This window comes from Pongo abelii, chromosome 7 (assembly GCF_028885655.2).
Source record: "Pongo abelii isolate AG06213 chromosome 7, NHGRI_mPonAbe1-v2.0_pri, whole genome shotgun sequence".
NCBI lineage: Eukaryota > Metazoa > Chordata > Mammalia > Primates > Hominidae > Pongo > Pongo abelii.
In genome coordinates, this window is record NC_071992.2 from 154,579,773 (window position 1) to 154,595,245 (window position 15,473).

At 45.0% G+C, this 15,473-nt stretch overlaps 1 protein-coding gene across 9 annotated transcripts in view; it reads right to left on the reverse strand.

Annotated features, from left to right (window-relative positions):
* Positions 1-15,473, reverse strand: part of FAM135B (family with sequence similarity 135 member B) — a 362,884-nt gene that overhangs the window by 61,564 nt on the left and 285,847 nt on the right. For all 9 annotated transcript variants that reach the window (XR_010141340.1, XR_010141341.1, XR_010141342.1 and 6 more), the window contains 2 exons: positions 3,781-3,934; positions 1,553-1,602 (listed from right to left, as the gene is read on the reverse strand). Coding sequence is in view for 5 of the 9 variants with exons in the window: in XM_024251153.3 (XP_024106921.2) it covers positions 1,553-1,602; positions 3,781-3,934 (204 nt within the window). In the remaining 4 variants the exon portion in view is untranslated. The remainder of the gene's footprint in view (positions 1-1,552; positions 1,603-3,780; positions 3,935-15,473) is intronic.

Here is a 15,473-nt window from a genome sequence, read left to right on the forward strand (position 1 = left end):
AAGGAGAGGCCATCTCACCAGAGAGGAGCAGACCCCATGCGCAGAGCACTTAGGAGGGTCCTTGCATGAGCTCTCGAGTGGTCCCCTCGGAACAAACCTACTATGTAGATGAGGAATCCCAGGCCCCAGAGGGTGAGCCCACTGTCTCAGGTCCCACAGCTGCTCCAAGGAGAAGCTCAGGGCCTGGATTTAAACCCACGCCACCATGGCTTTGAAGCTTCTGGCCCCTCCCTAACGCAGTGGCTGCATTGAGGCTCACTCGGGGAAGGACGAGAGCTGTAGCCATCTAGAGCCCAGGGCCTCCTGTCTACCCAGCTGCCCGCTCATACACACATCGTCAATACTGCATCAGAGTTGGAGCATATAAGCCCCCAAGTGTGGACATCAGGTTTTTGACTCATCTCAGTGGCCTTTACACACTCTCTAAATGGACTCCTGTGTTGCCCTCCTACAGTCTGCTGGCCCTGCATTTATGATAATCAGTGCTTGGCATGTGTTTCCCTGTTATTGCTACAAGCCAAGTACCACCCCTTCTCCCACGCTGCCGTCCAATGGACCCTCCCTGAAGGCCCTCCAGCTCTAGGCTCCCAACACCCTCCTCTGTCTCTGCCTCCGCATTCCGCCCTCTCCAGGGATCTCCTCTGCATCCACTGTGAGACTGGATTTTACTAACTTTGTAACATGCTCTAAAGCAGGGGTGCTCAACCCTGGCTGCACATAATATTCATCTGGGGAGCTTTGAATAAAAACACAGTATCTGAACTCCAATCCCAGATACTCTGTTTCAGCCAGTTTGGGTGCCCAGGCTCAGGCAAAGATGCATCATTAAAGTTCCAAGGGTGATTCCAATGTACAGTCAGGGTTGAGAAACACTGGTTTAACAGACAGAGGTGTCGGTTTGGGGATGAGAGTTTGAGTCCTGCTTCTAGTACTGATTAGCTGTGTTAGTCACCCTGGTATAGACTTCTTTCCAATCTTAATTTGTCTCTTCATATAGAAATAAGAGTACCCACCCAGATATCTAACACAAGGGGGATGTAAAAGTGTTCCAGAGATTGTAAATAGCAGCAGCATGCATTTGTCAAATATTTATTCAGCCTTTACTCTTAATGCACAGTTGATGAGGCTTTGTTGGCAATGCATGTGACTGTTTTCATTATCATCACTGACTCTAGACTCCCTGCCATGTCTGAGGCCATCTGTGCACAGGTATAAGATTCTGTCATCCACAGTGAGAAGCACTGAGTTACTAGTCAACAACCGTTTGTTCAATGGATGGGTAATGGACAAACACATATGTGTAGCCTAAGCTTCAGGGAAACAAAAATCTGTTAACATGTTTAGTTTTTCCAAAATATCTAGCAAGGCACATACTTATAGAACACAGTGATGTAGGGTAACAGAATGTAAGAATATTTCTCCAGCTTGGTATCTAGAGTGAAGTTGCAAGTGGTGTCTTTTCACTTCTGTTTTTTACAGCAAGCAAGCAACTGCATTTGCCTTGCAAAACTACTGCCATTCATTCAGACCCCAGCGCCAGTTCTCCAATTACCTGTAGCTCTGAGCACAGCTGAGAAAGTGTTTCTTCAACAGCAAGGGCCTCTAGAAAGAAAAAATAAACTGTATGATTAAATGAACCCATACTGAAATGCAGCAGTTGCTAATTAAATGAAAAAGCAAAAGTTTCACATTGGCATTAAAGTCACAGAGACAAACAAATTTCTGAGGACCTTCTATCTATTCTAACTTCCTAAAAGGACTGTGCTTATCAGGAGAATAAACCTGATTGGAGCCATGGACTGAGCACTAGATAAAAGCCAATATCACCTCATGCACACAGTTATGAGAAGCAGTACATCCCAAATTCATACAGCACTTTGTGTGGCCCAGAGAGATTCCACGTTTATTTCTATTTTTGCAGGTACACACACACACACACAGGTATACATCTGTGCATCTATATGGAACATGGATTTGAATCTCTATCTTACAGATAAAATATCAGAAGCCCTGAGAACCTCCTGCTCAGCTCCACCAGCTCTGATACTCTGATACTGAAGAACGTGGCCATCTTATCAGCGGAAACCAGGTGGCCTCTGGCTACTTGTTTTAATGGTCACAGTTGTGACTGGGTTTGAACTCTCCTCTGGTTCCATGATGCTGTGGTCAGTCATTTGCACATGGCTCTGGCATGGATTTTAATTAAAGCATGCTTGCCTAGGTGAGTGGAAACAATCCCTTAGCAGCTTGCGGTCCTTGCTGATGACCTAATTAGTAGACACCTCTCTACTTCACCACTGACCTCAGGTCCCTGAACCCCACAAGGCAAAATGAACTATTGATACATTAGTCGTGGCTATGTATCCTCAGTGTCTAGCACAATATCTGACACATAGTACATGTCCAGTAAAATATGATGAGGGTGTGAATGAACAAATAAATTCAGCTCCTTTGGATAAAATATAATATAAAAAGTTGTATCAGGAATCCAACTGCTACTGAAAAATCTCCATTTTTCATTTGAGCTATATAAAGTCACTCTGATTCTGTGCATGTCTTTCCTGCATGCATAAGACTTGAACTTGAAAAAAATTCAATGATTTCATGATTCAAAGAGTAGTGCCTGAGTACAGGATTTGTATATGATGTGAGAGCTGACAAAGCTTATGGTAAGAAGGCTCCAGATTCAATTCAACAACTATAACCCTGTACCCACTCCTTTACTCTACGTACCGGAGACAGTGTGGCAGGGATCTGAGGGGAATCAGTTCTCAAAGACCTCAGTCTATTTGGGAAGCAAAACATGCAAATAAATTTTTTACGTGATGATTTCATTGCAGCAACGAACAATGAATAAGGCCACTGACCCAGCCAAAACCACAGTTATCTCAGTAGTTGAGGTCTAGGGGTACAGAGAGGGAAGTCAAGGTATCCAGCAGAGTTCTGATGTTGAAATGGGTGTTATCATTGAAAAGCAGGCTGAGGACTTGGCCTCTGTTCTAGAGTCAATGAGGCCTTATTAGAGAACTTTGAGCAGAGCCAGGACGTATCACCTATTGTTAACTGAGTGTGACATGATACAAAGGACTCTGCCCCAAGGGATCAGCACAGGATCCCTGAGCTCCTGTCATGGTTCTGCCACACATTACTGTGTGATGCTGAGCAACGCTTTTACCTCTCTGAGTTTCAGGTCCATCGTCTGTCAATCAACAGAGATTCAAGCCCACTGATTTCCATGATGTCTCATCTTTGGAAAATCCATGTGAAAAAATCAATTGATCCCCAGATAACCAAATGTAATGGATACTAAGAAGTTTCTATAATCACCCAGATCAAGCATATATGTATGCATATATATGTGTGTGTGTGTGTGTGTGTGTGTATATATATAGTTCTTTATGAGGATTGTTTTACACTCTTGTAAGTTACAATTCCATAATTACAGCTTAATTAAGAAAAGGCTATAAACTAGCATTTTCCTCTAGAAAGCAACCTAAAATTATGCAGTGGGGTGGCAGGTGTGTAATAGGTACTCAATAGATGTCTGGCAGATGAATGCGTGACTGAATTAATGTGCCTTGAGGAGCATGTGTCTTCTCTTACTGCATTTGCATTTCCCAGATCCTCTCCTGGTAGAATAATAAAAATCACAGCTCAAACCTACCTGGACCAGGGTTATTCCTGTGACATTTACAAAAGCATGACAACTTTTCCCCATCCCTTGTCTGGAGGAGGCACATGAGCTGCTGGGATGGGCTTGCCCCTGTCCTGGGCCCTTACCCAGCTCCGTGTGTGGCAGCTCCGGGATGTCCCGCATGATCACCAGGAAGTGGAGACGGAGTCCCCGGTAAGCGTGGAGGAGCAACAGGCACAGGTCTCGGTGCCACTTGTGTGCGTGCTGCATGCAGTTCTCAGAGGTGATGTAGAAGCTTCCCTAAGGGGTGAAACAGAAGCAGAGGCTGAGGAATATTGCACCTGGCCCAGGCAGCACAGGGCCCGGATGCTCCATCCACCCGCACCAACATTCACAAAATGTTTGGAGGTTCAGGGAAGGAAGCAGACCCCATCCTGAGTAAAACTGGAACATGGTTGAAGATTCCAGGAAAAAGAGAGTCCTGAGCTGGAATCGCTTCTTTATCTCTCCAGGTAAGAAAACATTGAAATCTGCCATACCTTTGTCTTATATTCAAATTAAAATAATAAAATAGCAACAATAATAATGAATGATCATGAAGGTGATGAGGACATTGGCCTCACAGGTTTGAAACAGCCGAGTGGCCCCACTTACAAGCTGATATGGTTTGGCTCTGTGTTCCCACCCAAGTCTCACCTTGAATTGTAATAATCCCCACATGTCATGGGAGGGACCCAGTGGGAGGTAATTGAATCATGGGGGTGGGTTTTTCCCGTGTTGTTCTCGTGATAGTGAATAAGTCTCATGAGATCTGATGGTTTTATACAGGGCAGTTCCCCTGCACATGCTCTCTTGCCTGCCACCACGTAAGATATGACTTTGCTCATCCTTCACCTTCTGCCATGATTGTGAAGCCTCCCCAGCCGTGTGGAACTGTGAGTCCATTAAACCTCTTTCCTTTATAAATTACCCAGCCTTGGGTGTGTCTTTATTAGCAGCCTGAGAATGGACTAATACACAAACCTCCTTTCCCCACTACTGCAGGGTGCACTATAGAGGCCATGGGACAGGTGGCTGTGGGCTCCTTTGCAGGGAGAAGAAATTTAGAAAGACCCTTGTAGCAGGTGGGTGAGCAGTAGGTCGTGCTGAAAAGGAGGAAAAGAAAGTGTCATCGTAATGTAGAAAGAAGTTGTGAGATTAAGTAACCAATGCTGAAAGCACACCTGTAAACATCTCTGCATGTGAGCATGCAGTGTCAGAACACTGTACACTATATTTTGTTTGTAGAAATAGAATGGATTAAACTGGTACAATTACAAAGTAATTTGTCCAATGAGGAAAGGACACCTAAGTCTACAGTGCACTTGGAGACCTAGGCATGATGAAAAGGAAGGAACAGGACAGTCTTTTCCTGCCAACTCAACAGAGAAGGATGTCCTGAGGTGAATTTCAAAAGAGATTTGTTCTTAGAGCAGAGAAAGGAATCGCGTGGGAAAAGGCCTGGGCACAGAAGTGGGAGTCTTTGAGTAGTATGCTGGTGCCCATCTACTGTTCACATGGCTGTGACGGGAGGAGGCAGTGGCTCTTCATGTTCCCAGGCCACCTTGCCTGCCTGCTGGAAGAAATGCCAGATGAGGAATTGGTGGCATTTCACCCTTGGCTTTTGCGAGTGAATCTGCCCAGCCAATGACTGGAGAGCCTCCTGCCTTGCTTGGTCTCCTTTCTCCTAGCTGCCATCCAAGAGGGCTGAGTTGATCCAATGTGGGTGGGCAAGTCTTCTGGAGTTGACATACATCTGCACATCATCTGCATTCCCAAGGGTGTTGTATAGGCAGATAATGACGTGCACTATTATACCCTCTCTAACCACCGTACCACAATGATTGTCATGTGTGATGCAGGTTGCTACCAATTTGAAAACTTGGATAGAAGTCTCAGGCCTGGTGTCATATACCTCCGAGACTGTCTTAGGTGAGAGACTATGAGAAACCAGGAGAGGGTCAATGGGTTGTGCTCTCAGGAGCAACATCTGTGCAGCTGTAAAGCAGGATGGGTGGAGGAACTGCACTGCATCGTCCTGCAGGCACAATGGAGAACTTAGCCGATGCCATGGGGAGTGCTGGGCCTGCAGAGTTACCTGGCCTTGAGGCAAGGACCAGGTCTTTGTACCCATTCACTGATCAGTATTTGGTGTGGGTTACCCTATGTATTAGTTCGTTTTCACAGTGCTATAAAGAAATATGAGACTGGGTAATTTATAAAGGAAAGGCGTATAATTGACTCACAGTTCTCCATGGCTGGGGAGGCCTCAGGAAACTTACAGTCATGAGGGAAGGGGAAGCAGGCACATCTTACATGGCATGAGGAGAGAGAAATGCAAAGAAGGAACTTCCAAACACTTATAAAACCATAAGATCTCATGAGAACTCACTATCATGAGAACAGCAGAGGGGGAAACTGCCCCAATGATCCAATCACCTCCTCCCTCAACATGTGGGGATTACAGGTTCTTCCCTTGACACATGGGGATTACAGTTTGAGATCAGATGTGGGTTGGGACACAGAGCCAAACCCTATCACCCTAGCAGGGAAGTGTAACCTTGCGGGAGCAGCTCTCTCCAGACGGGGCAGTCTCCATACTTAGCCAATTGCTGTGGACCACCGACATTCCCAGCAACATGAGGAGTGAATGGCTCAGGTCTGAAGGTAGGGCTGGACATCACACCACAGAGTACAGGGGAGAGACCCTCTGCAGAACTTTACCCTCCATGGCTTGCATTTCTCAGCTCTGAAACCTGGCCTTGGATTAAAAGCTTGTCAAATTCTTTCTGATTTGAACTTAAGACATTCAGCAAGGTTTGAAATCAGAAGACTTGTCGATTTTGGAACCAGAAAACTCAACCAACTGCCCTGTCTGTGCTCACCAGGCATTCAGGGTAACCCATATATTCACATTTCTACAACTTTCCTATTATATTAAGGTTTAATACAGAGAAGCCAGTATGGCTGTAGAAAGTCTAGGAGGGCTTGTATGCAGCATGGAACACATCAGGCCAGTTAGATCTGTGGAGCAGGAAGGAAGCCACTGCTTATGAAGCATCTAGATAGTCCTATTGTACTTTATCTCTTTTGATCTTCAGCAAGCAGCATGAAAGGCAGATACTCTTGATTTTCAAAATAGAATATAAATATGGTGAAACAAACAAAACCCCATCAATATCATCAAAGTAAACACAACATGAAGTGTCCCATTCCCCACAGTCTAATAATTTTTTTTGTAGATTCTTCTAGAATACTATGCATCTATGCTTTTGTATATGTATACACACTTGCTATATGTGTGTATGTCTTGAAAACATGCACTGACACACTTATAAGTTGGAGAATGCTCTGGCCATTTCTCTGTTCCTTGCTTTTATCAGCAAATATTGGAATTCTTTCTGATCAGATCAAACAATAATAATAGAAACTCTTATTTCCATTTCATAGCTCAAAAGACTATGGCTCAAAGAACTGAGTGACATGTGCAAGGTCACTCTGCTTGCCAGCAGCAGAAATTTTGTTTCTCAGGATTCAGGGCTGAAGTGAGGTTGTCCTTTCTCAGCATGCCACACCTGCCTCTGAAACCAGGCCTGGCAGAGAGCACATGCTAGACAAAGCTCCGCTTGCTTTGACTGAGGCATTCAAGTCCTGCAGTGTGTCTGACAGCTGTGACTAAGCAGAAATGAAAGCAGAAAGGGGATTAACAAAGGCACCAAATACAGTAGTCATGAATTCCCAGTTGACTTCAAGCGGTCCTTAGAATCCCATTTTCAGGTCCCGCTACCTGCCACTGTCTCATCACCTTGGTCTCATTCTGCAAAGCTTCAGGACACGTTAAAGGCGGCAAGGAATCTATGAAGTCTCTTATCAAATTTGACTTTTAAAACTAGACGCCAATGCCATAGACATTTTTCAAGAGACACTTAAAGAAAACTTTGGGGAAATGTCACAAGGCTGATTCAGTATGATTATTGAAATAGTAATAAGACAAAATGCTAATCCAAAGAGAAATCCTGAAAAAAATGTATATGGCTAGAGAGTATTATAAACTAAACAAAACCAAAAAAAGTCCATTCTTCATAAATTGCTCAGCAGCACGACTTTTTGAAGCTGTGCGATATACTGCAGAAAATCCCATTAGTCAGTCGGGCAGACCTGCAGAGTCGGTGTCAGAGTGGACGGGCCAGGGTGCCTCCATTAGAATTGCATGAAGAGCATTGAAAAACCCTGCGCCATTTCCCTAGCACAAAGCAGTAACATTTTGGCAAGAGTCTTTCCAGCAATCTGAAATGAAACCCCTAAATAATAAAACAAAAATCAAGCAGGCAGACAGACCATTACATTGTGAATGAACTCGCAAATAGAAGGTCCCTGGCCTGGGCCTGCCCCACAACAGAAGCAGGATAGCTGAGTGCAGTGGCTCATGCCTGTAATCCCAGCACTTTGGGAGGCTGAGGTGTGCAGATCACAGGAGATCAGGAGTTCGAGACCAGCCTTATCAACATGGAGAAACCCCCTCTCTACTAAAAATGCAAAATTAGTCAGGCGTGGTGGCGCATGCCTGTAATCCCAGCTACTCAGGAGGCTGAGGCCGGAGAATCGCTTGAACCCTAGAGGTGGAGGTTGCGGTGAGTCAAGATCACGCCATTGCACTCCAGCCTGGGCAACAAGAACGAAATTCTGTCTCAAAAAAAAAAAAAAAAAGGTACCTCTCCCCTTCTGAGACTGAAGTAAGTCCACTGTAAATGGGAAAATATTTGTATGGTTAAATATGGAGTCTGCAACAAGAGATACAGGGCAAACAGTCTGTTTTTTTGTTTTGCTTGAGATAAGGCCTTGCTTTGTTACCCAGGTTGGAGTACAGTGGCGCAATCACGGCTCATTGCAGCCTTGGCCTCCTAGGAGCAAGTGATCCTTCCACCCCAGTCTCCTGAGTAGCTGGGACTACAGGCATGTGCCATCATACTTGGCTAATGTTTTAATTTTTTTTTAGAGATGAGGTTTCACGATGTTGCCCAGGCTGGTTTTGAACTTCTGGGTTTAAGTGATCCTCTCTCCTTGGCCTCTCAAAAGTAGTGGGATTCCAGGCATGAGCCATGCCCAATTAGTCTTTGTTTTTGCTTTCCCACTTACTACCAATGTCACCTTGGGGAGGTTTCTTCCCCTCCCCACACAGCAGGTACATCACCTGAAAAGAGGGCACGGTCCTGAAACCAGCATCAGAGGGTTGCTGTTAAAGATTAAATGAGATTATTCCAGCAAAATGCAGACTTATGTAATGCTCCAGTGTAAAGTCAGTGCACACTAAGAGGAACTTTTGCTTACTTTTGCTTACATGCTCATTGATGGCCTCGGTGAACATGTCTATGGATGGTGCAGCTTAAGATTCAACAGTGATCCACTTAGAAGCCTAAGAATGAATTTTAGCTTAGTGGGGAACTCCGCAGGGACACAGTTTGGTTTGAAGGCAGAATCTGGAGTCAAATAGGCCTGTACCTCACTGACGGATGGCTCCCTCACTAGCAGGTTGCCTGAGCTAGACCTTTAACATAGGAAGTGCCAGTTTCCTAACGAGGAAAATCAGGATAAAGTTAGTTAAAATGCTTATGGAGTTCTTGGTTTACAGTTTAGTATTTGAAAACTGTTAGATAAGATGTTTTATTTTCTACTTCATTTATTTCCTAACAGAGTATATATACAAATCAGACATAGCTTAGCTTGTTATCAACTCTTTCCTTTATGCAAATGTCTCTCAAATCTACATCTCTACGTCTAATTCCTGCACTGGGCTCTAGATGTCTATTGTCTAAACTTCTAATTGGATGCCTTGCCAAGCTGTCACAAAACCATCTTACATGGAGCTCACTAGATCCTTCTTTTCCCTCTGGTCTTCCTTAACGGACCCCACTTTGCCCAACACCCAAGAACAAAACAGGTTCTTCTATATTCCAGACTTCATTCTCACTTTGAGCATCTGTCACAACGTCTTGAGGGTTCTACCTCTAAAATTCTCTTAACTCTGCCCCAGGTTGTGCTGTCTGTATTGCTTACTTGAATTATTAAACATATCCATCTAACGTGTCTTGCTGTTCTGATCTTACCTTCCACCTGCAGCTCCTGTCTGTGCAAGTGGGTCATATCATTATCCACTGTTTGTAAGAGAAAGTTTGAATTCTTTTGTGTGCCATTCAAGGACTTTACACCTTAAAGCAGTAGTCCCCCTCCTTTTTGGCACCAGGGACTGGTTTCATGGAAGACAATTTTTCCATGGACCGAAGGTGTGGGGGATGGTTTCAGGATGATTCAAGAGCATTACATTTATTGTACACTTTATTTCTATTATTATTACATTGTAATATACAATTAAATAATTATACAATTCACCACAATGCAGAGTCAGTGATAGCCCTGAGCTTGTTTGTCTGGAACTAGATGGTCCCATCTGGGGGTGATGGAAGACAGTGACAGATCATCAGGTATTAGATTCTCATAAGGAATGGGCAACCTAGATCCCTCCCATGTACAGTTCACAATAGGGTTCATGCTCGAGAATCGAATGCCACCACTGACCTGACAGGATGTAGAGCTCAGGTGGTAATGTGAGTGATGGAGAGTGGCTGTAAATACACATGAAGCTTCGCTGGCTCACCTGTCACTCACCTCCTACTATTCAACCCAGTTCCCAACAGGCCATAGGCCAGTACCAGTCTGTGTCCCAGATTTGGGGACTGTTGCCTTAATGCGTCACATTTTCAGACTCACCTGCTATCTCTTGTTTTCCTCCAGAGCTTTAGTGGCACTTCTCTTCAGAGCCTATGCTCTTGCTGTTGGAAATGTCTTTCTGAATTAACCCCACTCATTGCCAAGATGCAGGTCAAATGTCACCTCCTCTGTGACATTCTCCAATCATCCCCTCCTCATGCATACTTCATTAGACCAATTCTTCCTGTATCTCTCATTCCAATACTCCCTGAACACTTTGGGAGTAAAAAGACTTTTTTACTTTTTAGTTTTATTTTTCAGGTTGTCTTTGAAACTGAAACAATTGGCACCTAGATTTCACTGAATACACAGAGAAAGAGTGAATGAATGAATGAGTGAGTCATAGCATCCTCTACAGGGCACTGCAATGGCATGACAGTGTAGACTTGATGTATACAGTCCTGGCCTCAGGGTCCAGCTTACCCTCACCGCCTCCTATTTTAGAATCGTGGAACATTCGCACAATTTTGGGATTTGGATTAGGATTTCCTAGATTACAATAATAATCATGCTATAGAAATTTATGTCCTATATAAATATACTTGTTCATGCTTTATATGGAATATGTATGTAACCTGATTTTAACTTTGCCTGGGATAAACACTGATAACTTTTCAACATGATTCAAACAGACCCATAAAAGCAAGACATATTTTTTAACTGAGAAATATCAATACATTGTTTGTGTTACAATTATGGAAGAATGCATAAATGGAATTGGCTTCTAATATTCCAGAGGTTTATTGAAAAAAAGAAATGTAAGGTTTATCAGACCTCAAAATCTGTAATGCTGTTAACAGTCTAGTGTTCGTTATATGTCTGCTGTGTGCCTGGTACTATTCTTAGTTCCTGGATTCCTCTTCTTGGTGATTCAGTGAGTTTTATATTATTATCCCATTTTCACTGATAAGAAAACAGTATCATCATAAAAAACAGCTAACACTTATTATTTGGCTCTTAGATGTCAGGAATTAAGTGCTTTATGTGTATTAAGCATTTAATTCTCTTGCCAACCCGATGCAATAAGTCTGAGTACTCACACCCATTTTGGAGAGTGGAAAACTGAACCTTAAAAGGGTAAATAATGTTTGCAGGTCTCATGTCAAAAAAGTGGCAGATCAAGAATCCAGACATGATGTGGTGCTGGAAGCCCCCAGACTTTTTCATCTCGATGTTGAACTTCCTCTTTGAACTGAGCTTCAGGCAGTTTAGATAGTTTGCCTGTGTTCACACATCCAGGAAACAGTCGAGTTGAACTGCTGACTCACGTCAGGGTCCAGGTTTAAAAAGGAAACCAGCTTCATCAATGACAAAGAAAAGCAAAGCCTCTTGTGCCAGCTGTAGCTTTGCTGCTAACTAGCTGAGATCTGGGAAAATCACTTACCTTTCCAGCTCTTTAATACCTTCTCTGTCAGCCACAAATTGCTGAGCTTTTAGTCAGTAATACCTAAATTATGTGTCCCAGTACTCTGGATTGTGGTGACCAGCTTTGAGTTGAACTGCAAATATTTCTCACCAAAAATTTGAAATACAAAATTCAAAAATGACTTTTTCTATTAATACCATTGGAGTCAAAGGTACCAATGTTGTCTCCTCATTAACATTCCACAGAGTGTATCTAAGAATGAGAAAAAGGGAGCAGAAGCTGCTGGGCTGGAACTGAGGGGTGGGCATAGGAGTGAGAAGGCAATTGAGAAACCTGGTCAAGGTCATGTTCTGACTCAGGTATCTGCTCCATTATGCATGTATGTACTTGCTGCCCTCCCCCTTCACACAGCTCCAGCAGCACCTCCACCTACACACAACTCAGTGTCACCTCGACCTATGCAAGGCTCCAGCATCGCCTTCACCTACACACAGCTCCAGCATCCCCACCATCTATGCATAGTTCAGCATCCTCTCCACATACCCAGGGCTCCAGCATCACCTCCACCTACACACAGCTCCAGCAGCACCTCCACCCACGAACAGTTCAGTATCACCTCCACCTATGCAAGGCCCCAGCATCCCCTTCACTACCCACAGCTCCCTCATCCCCTCCACCTACACACAGTTCTATCATCCCCTCCACCTACCCATAGCTCTATCATCCCCTCCACCTACCCACAACTCTATCATCCCCTCCACCAACACACAACTCCAGCATCCCCTCCACCTACCCATAGCTCTATCATCCCCTCCATCTACACACAACTCCAGCATCCCCTCCACCTACACACAACTCTATCATCCCCTCCACCTACCCACAGCTCTATCATCCCCTTCACTACCCACAGCTTTCTCATCCCCTCCACCTACACACAGCTCTATCATCCCCTCCACCTACACACAGCTCTATCATCCCCTCCACCTGCCCACAGCTCTATCATCCCCTCCACCTACACACAGCTCTATCATCCCCTCCACCTACCCACAGCTCTGTCATACCCTCCACCTACACACAGCTCTGTCATCCCCTCCACCTACCCACAGCTCTATCATCCCCTCCACCTACCCACAGCTCTATCATCCCCTCCACCTACCCACAGCTCTATCATCCCCTCCACCTACCCACAGCTCTATCATCCCCTCCACCTACCTACAGCTCTATCATCCACTCCACTTACACACAGCTCTATCATCTCCTCCACCTACACACAACTCTATCATCCCCTCCACCTACACACAACTCCAGCATCCCCTCCACCTACACACAACTCCAGCATCCCCTCCACCTACACACAGCTCTCTCATCCCCTCCACCTACACACAGCTCTCTCATCCCCTCCACCTACACACAGCTCTATCATCCCCTCCACCTACCCACGGCTCTATCATCCCCTCCACCTACCCAGGGCTCCACCATGCCCTCCACCTACCCACGGCTCCACCATCCCCTCCACCTACCCAGGGCTCCACCATCCCCTCCACCTACCCACAGCTCTATCATCCCCTCCACCTACACACAACTCCAGCATCCCCTCCACCTACACACAGTTCTCTCATCCCCTCCACCTACACACAGCTCTATCATCCCCTCCACCTACACACAGCTCTATCATCCCCTCCACCTACACACAGCTCTATCATCCCCTCCACCTACACACAGCTCTATCATCCCCTCCACCTACCCAGGGCTCCATCATCCCCTCCACCTACCCACAGCTCTATCATCCCCTCCACCTACCCACGGCTCTGTCATCCCCTCCACATACACACAGCTCTATCATCCCCTCCACCTACACACACCTCCAGCATCCCCTCCACCTACCCACAGCTCTATCATCCCCTCCACCTACACACAACTCCAGCATCCCCTCCACCTACACACAACTCTATCATCCCCTCCACCTACCCACAGCTCTATCATCCCCTCCACCTACCTGCAACTCTATCATCCCCTCCATCTATGCACAGCTCTATCATCCCCTCCACCTACACACAACTCCAGCATCCTCTCCACCTACCCACAACTCCAGCATCCTCTCCACCTACCCAAAACTTCAGCATCCCCTCCACCTATGCATGGCTCCAGCATCAAAGGATCCTACAAGCGACTGTTGAGTGATCACAGACACATCTATATGGCTCTGTCCACATGAGAAATAAACTCACTTTTGTGTTCCTCTCCTTCTATAAATTTGTTGTATTACTGTGTCCCTCATGGAAATCAGGGAGAAAATATTGATCATCTTCTATTCTCAGCTACTTTTACATAGATGGCAATAACTCTGTGTGGTTGACTGAAACAAAACTTTTTTTTTTTTTTTTTTTTTGAGACTTGTCTCGCTTTGCTGCCCAGGCTGGAGTTCAGTGGTGCAATTTCAGCTCACTGCAACCTCTGCCTCCTGGGTTCAAGTGCCCCAGCCTCCCAACTAGCTGGGATTACAGGCTCCCGTCACCATGCCAGGCTAATTTTCGTATTTTTTAGTAGAGATGGAGTTTCATCATGTTGGTCAGGCTGGTCTTGAACTCCCAACCTCAAATGATCTGCCCGCCTCAGCCTCCCAAAATGCTGGGATTACAGGCGTGAGTCACCGCACTCCACCTGAAACAATACTTTAAGAAGGTGAGGGTCTCTGTGAAGCTTGAGAGATGCCTTCAACTTTCTGAAGGCTCCTGAGGGACAGCTCATTGCATAGGATCCCACAGAGTGGAGCTAGAGCCAACGGATGAACGTTACAGGAAGGCACTTACTGTGGGTGAGAAGGCTAATTTTCCATCCTTAATGTCTTTCAACACGGAGGGACATCCATTAGCATAATAATCCTGGCCTTTCTCTGCCCATTTATTGGGCAAATGTTGAGTTTTGAATAAGAAACAGGTCTGCCTTGTTCTCCCTCAAAGGCGTCAATTTCCATCACTCTCAGCCCTGGGGTAGCCTGGTGAAGGAGGCATTCTGCAAGGAAGGCTGGTAGCTGATAGCACTGCCATACCAGGGTGGGTAAGTAGTTAAATCCAGGGCTCACAACTCATATATCTTTTTGCCCAAAGACATAAAGAAAAATCTGCAATTTGTTCTCTCCAATTGGTTCAGCACTCATTTGGCGAAAACAAGGTATTGTTTGTTTCACACTCAAAGTTTCACACACCAAAAGTTGTTTCACACTCAACTTCAGATTCGATCTCCTTGGATGATGAGGCCACTGAGGTTATCACCACTCCGCTGTGGACAGACTGCCTCAGAAGCCTCCTATCACCCAGGGTGCTCAGGAATTGAGGTTGGGGGGTGGCACACAGGAGAGTTGGTCAGCACTGGTAGAGGGTTCCAATAGCTCAGTGAGTGGTGTTCCCATTTCAACAAATCTGTTTCGTTTATAGCAATTTTATATGCTGGATTCTAAAAATTAAAAAAAGAAAGTTTGAAAATCATTAGACTAAATGAATGCCTCTGGAAGTCTTAGCTATTCCATTGTGATCCAGAAGGCAGGTACGAATTATGTGGCTGAAAATCAGACCTCAACAATCTTTTTGCTCATGGTTTTCATTTCTTATTCCTAAATATTGTTTTCTTTCCTCTCTGTTTCTAAGTCTTGTTTTATCCAGCATTTTTTAA